General features: G+C 29.5%; 1 protein-coding gene across 1 annotated transcript in view; it reads right to left on the bottom strand.

Annotated features, from left to right (window-relative positions):
- LOC105623410 (putative sodium-dependent multivitamin transporter) overlaps positions 1-4,162 on the bottom strand; it is a 4,574-nt gene extending 412 nt beyond the window's left edge. Inside the window, exons 1-9 of the mRNA XM_012204802.1 lie at positions 4,108-4,162; positions 3,915-4,007; positions 3,022-3,179; positions 2,663-2,884; positions 2,247-2,587; positions 2,042-2,161; positions 1,509-1,726; positions 1,035-1,252; positions 723-970 (exon numbers count right to left, since the gene is read on the bottom strand). Of these exons, the coding sequence (XP_012060192.1) occupies positions 723-970; positions 1,035-1,252; positions 1,509-1,726; positions 2,042-2,161; positions 2,247-2,587; positions 2,663-2,884; positions 3,022-3,179; positions 3,915-4,007; positions 4,108-4,162 (1,673 nt within the window). The remainder of the gene's footprint in view (positions 1-722; positions 971-1,034; positions 1,253-1,508; positions 1,727-2,041; positions 2,162-2,246; positions 2,588-2,662; positions 2,885-3,021; positions 3,180-3,914; positions 4,008-4,107) is intronic.
- Positions 4,163-10,502: the final 6,340 nt, after the last annotated feature.

The following is a 10,502-nucleotide window of genomic DNA, read 5'->3' as shown; positions in this document are numbered from 1 at the left end:
CCCTGTGTGCCTTGGACAGTCTCAGATATATATATATACTATCCTAATAAATTTATTAAAAATAAATCCATACAACAAAAATGTTCAAATTACACAGAAACAGCTTAAAGATCGCAATGTCTAAAAGATATGAAATATTTTTGCTGTGTGGAAATTTGATAGTGTCTGTAATAAATTTTATCAATAGAATATCCGTAGAAATATAACAAAATTTAATGGCAAATTAATTGCACAAATTAAAGCAGAAACTGAGCAGAATCTGAACAGTAACTATTTAAATAATATTTCATTCAAATGTTTACAAAATGACAAATTCTGTTTAGTTTTTGTCGACAATTTACTGATGGATTATATCGGTAAGCAAAATATAAGTTTAATGTTGACGTAAATGATGACCGCAGGATCGGTTATTATTTATATATCAAGTCTATTTATTGTTAATGTAATTATTATTATAATTTAATGTAATTATTATTAATGTAATTATTATTATGCAAGCAATTTCCTGAATATTATGTTGCATCATCAAATTTATAGAGGACAATTAAGCATGATGATAAAGGCCTCAAAAAGCTTGACGCAACAAATTTAAACGTTTTAATTCCAATCGTTTTATTCCAATCAATCAATATAATTTTCAGATTTGTGTATCAAGTCTAATTTTTATATTCTTCAGCAAAACCCTTTCTTCTGCAGTAACTATTATTTGATAAATCAATTACTTAGAGAAGCTCGTGACGTTCTGCAAAACGGACATTGTTATATTTGCAACATTATCACAGCCTTCGATAGTAGTAGGTAATTTAGGTGGCATTGGACGTGGCTGACCGAAGACTATCCAGAATAAAAATGAGAATGCCGTGAGAGCACCGATTATTGCACCGCTTTCCGTCGCTGATTCCGTACCCATGCCAAGCGTGAAAACACCCAACAATGGACCTCCGACTACTCCAAAAATAGTTAATGAAGCCTACGATAAGAATTTATTTTATTGCCATCAATCTTACGTGTCGAAGAGTAATAATGAGCATTACCTGAAGTAGTCCTCCTAAAAATTGCGCTAAAAATGCCAGCGCAATGGAAATAATACCGAACATAAAAGCAAGCACTTTAGCGATGAAAGCTGATTTTGTAGGAGAAAATTCATGCCCAACGCATTTTTTGTATAAAGGTTTCATGTAATCCTCCAACGTTACTGCCGCTAAAGAATTCTGCGCCGCAGATATCGTGCTGAGACCTGCACTAAAGATGCCTGGAAATACACAGACAATCCGAGATTAATCTTATAAATATGCACGCTTTTGTTTTAAAATTGATTTAATTATGAGAAAAAGAGTCCAAGATTACTATTGTAAACACTGATTCACTGATCATTTTTATCTTAACATTGTTTTAAATTACGCTTGAGAGCATATTTCAGACATTGGTACGTTAAGAATTTTTTTCATAATATATAATTTGTATGATATTAAGCTCGAACCAATCAATTTATGATGAAAAAGTATTACCTGCAACAAAGATGCCTGGTAAACCAGGTATATTAGACACCGTGTCCATAACGTACAATGGCATAAGCATATCAGGTGAACTAATTCTTTTCTTAAGAAATGGATCGCAGTTATGATATTTGCTATATATTGCCAATCCTGAAAAGCAAGTTGTAATCGAAAGAAGCGATAGAATAGGCCATGATAGCCACATAGCTTTTTGTGAAGCTTTCATATTTCTAAAACAAAATGTATCTTAATGAAGTTTCCTTCAATATTTTAAACATAATTTAATCGGTAAATGTTACGTGAAAAGAGATTATTTTATAATATTTAATAACGTATTTCATAACATGAGCAAGAAAAAATTAAAATTATTTGATTAATTCGGCATCGTTTCATGTTATGATAAATAAAGCACCAATATCTAGAAATACAATCGTCAATTCAATGTCGAATCGACGGCTCAATTCGACTCATTTTTCATTGGCTACTTTAATATATTTGATAATTTTTAATCTTATCCGGCGTTATTCATAAATTATAAAACTTACTTTACAGTCAACATACGCTGGATTTGTACTTGATTTACTCCGTAAAGTGATAAAAATGTACATAAACCACCTAACGTAAGCGACCACCAGGTATGTCTTACTGTTGGATCCACATCGATGCTATAACAAAAATAAAATATCAGTTAGTGTCTGAGTATACACTAGTCGCCTAGTTCTTGTAGATAAAATAAAAAAGTTGAAATACCTATCAAACTCAAGCCGTTGTCCTTGCTTTGCGATTTCCCAGATTTGTCCCAATCCCCCTATATCGTTAGCAGCTGTGCCAATAATTAAGAACACGGCGGCAAACATGAGTAAACCTTGAAATACATCAGTAATTAGCACAGCCTTAATGCCCCCTATTGTTGAGTAGAAGGCACATACGAGGCCAATAATAACAATACTGGCAGTCTTTGAAATTCCTGTTGTTGCCTCTAAGGCTAAAGAAGGAGCATAAAGTACCACTCCTGAGTATAAAAGTAGTTGAATCCAGTAAACAAAACTAGCCATCATCCTAGCTCTTACTCCGAAACGTTTTTCTAAGTACTAAAAGAATATTTTTTTTAAATATACGCTCCATTAAAAACTTCCAGCGTTAAAATCAAATTTCATTAGACTCACCTCGTAGGCGCTCGTCGCCTGCAACTTGAAGAATACTGGTAGGAATCCATAGCATACAATCGGAGTGCCCAACAGATATGATAAATTTATTACAACAAATTGTGTCCCATATGTATAATTCTCAGCGGACACGCCAAGCAGTGTAATAGCAGACATGAAAGAGACCACCAAGGCGACAGCAACAGGTATAATGTTCATTGATCGACTTGCAACGAAGTACTCCTGTGAAACGCATTAATTTTCATTACAGCAAAAAAATATAAGAAAAAAAATAACTTTGTTTTAATGGTGCTTAACAAGTATAAACTTTAAAGGTTCTTTCTTTATTGAAAGAGAGAGGATCTAGTAATAATAATTACCTCCATAGTTTTTTGACGTCCTCCACTAAATCTGTAATAAACACCAATTCCAGCACTTATGCACAACATTATTGCTATAACTAGATAATCGACCCATCCTAAAGTATTTATTTCTGCCATTTTGTCTAAAGTAATAATCACGTTAGTAGTAGTGTTGTCTAAAAGAAAAAAGATATATGTTTAGATATAAATCGAGGGCAGATTTGTTATTATATAATAATATTTAAACTGAATATTAATTTAACACATTATATTTTGGATATAATGTACTGCGTACAAAGAAGGAAAAAGTAATATAACAGAAATATAATGAAATATTTTTAATTCACTTGTTGATTCACTTTATTCGTTATAGCTTTAATAAATCACAACATAAACAAGAAAAAATTTAAATTTAAATTATTTGATTAACTTGGCATCGTTTTACGTTATCATAAATAAAACACCAATATCCAGAAAAATAACCGTCAATTCGATATTGAATCGACAGCTCCATTCAACTCATTTTTCATTGGCTACTTTAATATATTTGATTTTTTATCTTATCCGGCGTTATTCATAATGTATTGACATTGGAATAATAGCACTAATAGCAGTTGATTTTATTCGAATTATGCAAATGAATACATTTTTATATAACAAGAAAGTTAGATCTCTTAAATTTTAAACCAATAACATTTTAAAACAATAACGATAGAAAGGGCATGTAACAGTTAATTTAAACAATCATGAATGTAAAAAGATATAAAAATATATAGATTCGAAAATATACAATAATTAATTATTACATGTTTCGACTTCCTGATTGAGCCACCTCAGATAATTGAATAAAATGCAATAAAGTTATTACCTAAGAAGAGCATATAATATAATAATACAAATGAAAAGCATACATGGATTGCATAAAATGATTGGTCGAGATGTGGCTTCGCAAAAACTCTGCAATTGCTCGCAAGTGGATTGATTGTCAGAAATTTCTCGTGATCCTGATGAATACAACAATAAGTTAAAAACTAATTAAAAATAAAATAAATAAATAAAATATTACATTAAAAGCAAAAAACGTCGACTCAGTAAAACACTCACTCAAAATATCATTCACATTTTCGATTACTGAGAGAAAAAGCCTCGTCAAATGCATTTTTATTTATCACAATTAATACATTTTCGTTTTTATTACAAAGATTTTTAAATTTACGTTTATGCTCTTTTATTATCTTACAATCTAGACTTGACAATCTTACAGATTCAATCTTGAGTAAACTAATAGCACGGAATTAACTTTATCAGTTAACAGATTTGCAACTAACAAAGTATAAGAGGCAATGATGTCTATTTATCTTGTTCAATTATTGATTCCATCAGCTCATGCATTCTCCTTCTTCACAGTGCATTCCGTACATGCTTTCTTCGTCTTTGAAATTTTTATCGCATATAATGAGACGTGTCAAGCAACAAGTAAAAACAGTAAAAATAAATATTAACATCAGCTCCGCATTCTTTGCGCATGCTGATATCACACTTCTCATGTTTGTCTTTCTTCCGAATTCGCGCAGACAACGGCGATGCGGTCGCGCGAAATACATTTCATGACATAAAACATTGATAAAACACGAACTTCTCGCGTCCCCGGTTGCGTCGCATGTCAGTTTGACTCGCTGTTCGGATGCACCAAATGATTACGTAAAATTGTCAATGACCTGACGTGAAGTATTGAGATGCGATTGTGGCATGACGTGCATATGCACGTACACGCACACGCACACACACATACACACACACACACACACACAACACACATGAGTGCACCGCCGCAATGTGTGTACATTGTGTGTATATTTATGTATGGATATTTATGTGTGTTTGTATGTATGTGTAGCAAGCGCTCGGAATATTTTAAACGTAACATTCTCTTTAATATCTAGAGCTGCTTCAATGACTTGCCTGTTTTGATGAGGATTAAAGTCCGAAATCCGTGTGTGATAATTCTGTCCGACCGTTACTAGTGCCGCTGAGCAAATACGCTGCGAGCGATGAGACTCAAGAAAGACCTTCTCTTTTCTTAACAACTTGACGACTCGCGCATACTCCATGGTGAATCGACCGTTTCTGTTCTATAGTCATGTTAATAAACCTAAATACCTGAAATTTCTCTTCTATTCAGGAAACCTTTATACTAGGGATCATCAATTCTGGATATACTTTGCATGCCTTTGAAGAGAGGCCTCTGTTCGTTTCTTCGATTTCGACTGAAGATATAATTTCGATTGAAGATACAGTTTTAGTGCTCCAGAAAATTGCTGCGTGTTTTGTTCAAATACTAATCAAATTTTGCGTTTATACAGATATCAATAAAATACAGAATCGTTATTATTTTAAAAGGTTTTAAAGGATATAATTTCTCATATCAATTTAAGACGAAAACTTTATATACTCCGAAACGATAGTTTCAAAGTGACAAAATTGAATAAAAAATTTCGTTTTTTTTCAAAAATTTGACTATTTTATTCTTTCGGAAGAAATTTTTCGCTGTAAATTACATTTATATATACAATTTTTAAATCTCATAAAACAATAATTTGTAAAGTTTGCAAAAAATTTCAGATTTGACGGATCTTCAAATCAATGCAATTCCGTAAAAAATCAATCGTTATAAAACTACAGAGCTGAAAATTAAAGATTTCAAGTTTTAAAATATTTTTAGTTTAATATTAAACAAAATATTTTTTGATATCGCAATGTGCAGACAATAACTAGAAAATGAAAGTCTTTAATGTCAAGTCTAAATAATTCGTTTAAATAATTCGGTGAAATTTATGTATCATATATTTAATCCTGTAAACTACGCGCCGAATTTAATTTTCAACTTTGAAGCACGATTCTAACAGAACTAGAGTAATAATATCAAACAAATTAAATTGACAAACATAATTTGATAATATTAAATTGATTATTAAATTAATGATAATGTTAATAAGCCTGAGCAAATTTTCGTGATCATCAAAAGAGTATGGAGAGTGCGGAGATAATTAAAGAACGATGACATTATCGACAATAGATATAAATTTGCGATTATTAAAATAATATTAAAAAATAATAATATTTGGATAATATATTATCAAATTCATAATTTTTTATTATATAAATAAGTATAAATAAGTATAGATATTTGTAATGCTGTAATATTATTGCCTCAAATTACAATTTTTTTCTCTACAGTAATTATCTCCATTGATAATCAAACTTGGATGATAACATTAAATATCGAATAATCGAAGTTTTAAATAAATTAAAATGTAGTATTGATGAATTTTAAAAATATATACATGTCTATGAAACTAATAAATCATAAAATTAGTGATATATTATTAGTTTCTTACTCTTAATTACTTAAATTTGAACAATTACGTGAACTTTATTTTATGTATATATATCTATACCCAATATATATCTATACGGTGCCACAAACTTAAACGAATACGCGGTATCGGCAATGGACTGCACAATCGATTAATCGAATCCAAAAGTATACCGACTGATCTTAAAATATGCAGTCGGTGCATTCCAGTCAAAATAGCTTTTATCGACGAAATATTGAATGGAAGTTCGCATGCTGTAAAAATTTATGACATTTAAACAATTGAAAGTAACAAACTGATAATATAGTACTTTTAGTATAATTTTATGATTTATTAGTCCTGTTTCGTAAATATGCGTATATAGGATATATAAAATAAAGTATTTTCATGATAGATAGTACACATCATACTGAGTAAAAAAGAATAATGAAAATTCAGAAATAAGAAATTTTACAAAAATGTAAAATTTCAAATATGGCAATATAATAATTTGAAATAGTTTTGAAAAAGAAAAAAATTGATAAAGACATTAGAGACACATAAATTGATAAAACACTAATTTTATTGCATTATCATAATTTATTTCATATATATAAACATTTGATACAATTTTTTAATTTTACTTGTAGAACTTATTATTAGCAATGGTGTTAATAATAGCTAGATCCTATAGGATATATCAGAGAAAAATGGATGGAGTGATCAAGATTCAAAATTCAGTTTGGCATGGTACTGTTACTCGACTTCGATACATTCAAACATATAAAATAAAACACTGTTTGCAAAAATTATTAAATAAATAAATTCTTGCTGATGAATCCAAAACAATTTATTTGATATTTATATATGTTTCTCCGTTCGAGACAATTATATTATATATTATATTTTTTATGCAAATATACATATATATTAAATTTTCATATTCATTTAGATGCAAGTAACAATGAAAATATTTTTATTCAGTTTTGTAACAAAGCATTTAGATAAAAGTAAATAATTTTTTATAAATTAATAGTCTCTTGAAATATTTAATATAAAAACGTGAAGATTTCTAGGATAGATGATTTGATATAACAAATTAGACACCTAGAACGTCATTAAATTTTTTTGTGAAATTATAGTTCGATATTAAATAGAGCTATTTTTCCTTAGAATAATAATAATAATTTCCTTTAGAATAATAATTTTACTGCAAGAAAAAAAGAATTATACTCTCGAACGACGAATTTATAATTTTTTTATGTGACGCTTCATATTTAAAAGGAATAACCTTAACTTTTTTCTCTCACGCAGAATCCGTTCAAAATTTTCGAAGAAGCGAATTTCTCTGAGCTTCTTCGACGAGATTACTCGATTCCTAAGCAGCGTAATTTCTGCTATGCAGTACGCTGAATCTAATCGAGTTTTAATTGCAGCTTTCTGCGAGTAAATGGTTGGAAAATAAGGTACGTGTTCTCGGTCTATATGAATAGTTGGTTGAGAATCTATATTGACTATCTTAATTTATGCTCGTTATATTATTAAGATACCTTACTTCAAATATACAATGAATATACATTAATGCTTAGATCGTCAAAATATCCTCGCGATCATAACTCAATGTTCGTAGAAACGACTGTCAATGCATATGTCGCGGAAATATATCATATTATCTCCTTTCTTATAGTTACATTTATACGTTAATGCACCAAAAAGAACTTATAATAAGATTGTCGATTAAATCAGCTTCTCGACGAGAATATTATCACAATTTAAGCATACATTATTATATATCATTACTAATTTGCTTTTTTAATAAATGGACTAGACTCGATTACTTATAATAATAATAATAATAATAATAATAATAATAATAATAATAATAATAATAATAATAGTAGCTTCTTAACGTTTAAGGATATTGCAGAGAAACGAGAAATATTTTCCGCAAGCTATAACAGTATAAGTCAGACATATATAAATATACACACAAGATTTTGAATCGAGACAGATTATTATCGGCGTATCTCCCTGTTATCTTTTATGTTATTTTATGTTGTTTGTTATTTCTTCTTTTGTTATCAACATATCTAACATCAAACGTATTCTATAATCATTAATCAGTTATACATCTCTTTTAAAAATATTTGAGGAATTGTGACTTGAAAATTATAATATACTTCAGAGAAACATATAGGTACATGAAGAAGACATCGGGAAGACTTTAGCACGTTAAAATCAAATTAAAATTGGTGATTGATAAGCAGATACTTTACTATAAGCAAATGTTTTAAAAGAATCTAGAATTTTCGCGATACTGTTACTTTACAAATATTTCACGTATGATTATATTTTATATTTGTAAGACAAGGAGGATATGTCTGATAGTAATAAGTTTCGATATCTTGAGCTGAATTTAATTACAAAGTCAATCAAAGTAGAGATTTAGATAATCGTAGATCAGGATGCAAATAACGCATGTCAGACAAGCCTAACCACGATAAATGCTGCAGAAATGCAACAAATATCCGAGACATTTTGTTTTCCTTCAGTTATGAAAATAAAGAATGTATACAGTTTATGCACTTTTCTATGTGTTTCTCTTCAATATATTTTATTCGTTAATTATCATATGCGATTGGTGCATTGCTAACAATATTAACTGACAGAAAGGCATATAACTTACTCATTGAATAATTTTTCTAATCTTTGCATCCGATGCTTCGATTATGCTAAAAATATAGACACTGTATATATTTCGTATGTATGAACATATAAAATGTATGACGCGTTAAGAATGAAACGCGTAAGAAACGGAATTCGTTTATTATCCTTAACGGGAGCGTTGTTTTTGTACAACACACCTGATACGTCTTACATATTATAGTTAATAAATAATACGATGATTTGAAAAGTATGGAAGAGAATATCTAAATATATACCGCTCTTTTTATCTTTACTTTTTATCACTTTGATATGCAGTTGCAGATATGCAAAGTTATGCTCTTTTAGAAGCGCGTGAAAACAACAGCTCTTTTAATGTTATCTTAAAATAGCTTTTTTTGGTGCTCATATATTATATTCTTATTCGCGCGGATGTTCTTTGAAAGTTTATTCTTTAATGAGAGATGTTTTTGACTTTACAAGTAAGAAAGAGAGAAAGAGAGAGAATGCGCTTAAAATTATTGGAAGGCCCACCTAGCGTTGCTAAACATGAATTACACGTATACATAAATAATGTGTATAAATTAATTAAGTACAAAAATTACAAACTTATTAACAAAAAATTGGCAAGACGAGTTTAGCCGAATTAACGGGCTGAATATCGCATTATTTTCTGTCCCTTTATCTGATCATCTAACAAGAATCTCAACATTTGAAAGAGAATAACTTAAAAGGAGTTTAACAAAGCTTTATCGATTCCCGTTACAATAGTCTATTAATCAAAGTAAAATTATATCGAGAAAAATTTATGAAAGACTATAATTTTATACTTATATTTTAAAAATAAGATTATATTTTATCGCTAAATGAAACGCAATTATTAATTACGCTCTCTTAATAACAAATGGTATATAAAATACTTTTATAATCTTGGAGATTCATGATTTTTTTTATTTCTAAACGTCATATTGCACAAAATATTAGTAAAAACCAATTTCTACTTTTATAATGTAGGAAGATTAATTGACTAATGCAAACGGGAACTTTTACTTTTTTCCAACTCATATGAATAATCTATTTAATTATAATGAATTATTCAAAATAAATATGCAGAAAGCCAAGAGTCGCGCAAAAGTATATATTGAATTTTTTGAAAATATACGGTGACACTGAAGTCTCGATGTTCATAAAAAAAATGTGGTGTAAAGTGGAGAGTATAAATTTATCTATTAAAGTATAAATTTATCTATTATATTTATCTATTAAAAGAAAAAGAGCTTACTTTATATTTATGTCTTATTTCGACAGTAAGAATTGCATTTTAATTCATGTAAACAGAGAGAGAGAGAGAGAGAGAGAGAGAGAGAGAGAGAGAGAGAGAGGAGGGAGGGAGGGAGGGAGGAGGAGGAGGAGGAGGAGAGAGAGAGANACTACTACTACTATATATAGTAGTGTGTGTGTGTGTGTGTGTGTGTCGTG

Source organism: Atta cephalotes, assembly GCF_000143395.1.
Source record: "Atta cephalotes unplaced genomic scaffold scaffold00057, whole genome shotgun sequence".
NCBI lineage: Eukaryota > Metazoa > Arthropoda > Insecta > Hymenoptera > Formicidae > Atta > Atta cephalotes.
The sequence above is the reverse complement of the archived record's forward strand: the minus strand, read 5'-3'. Positions and strand labels throughout refer to the sequence as shown.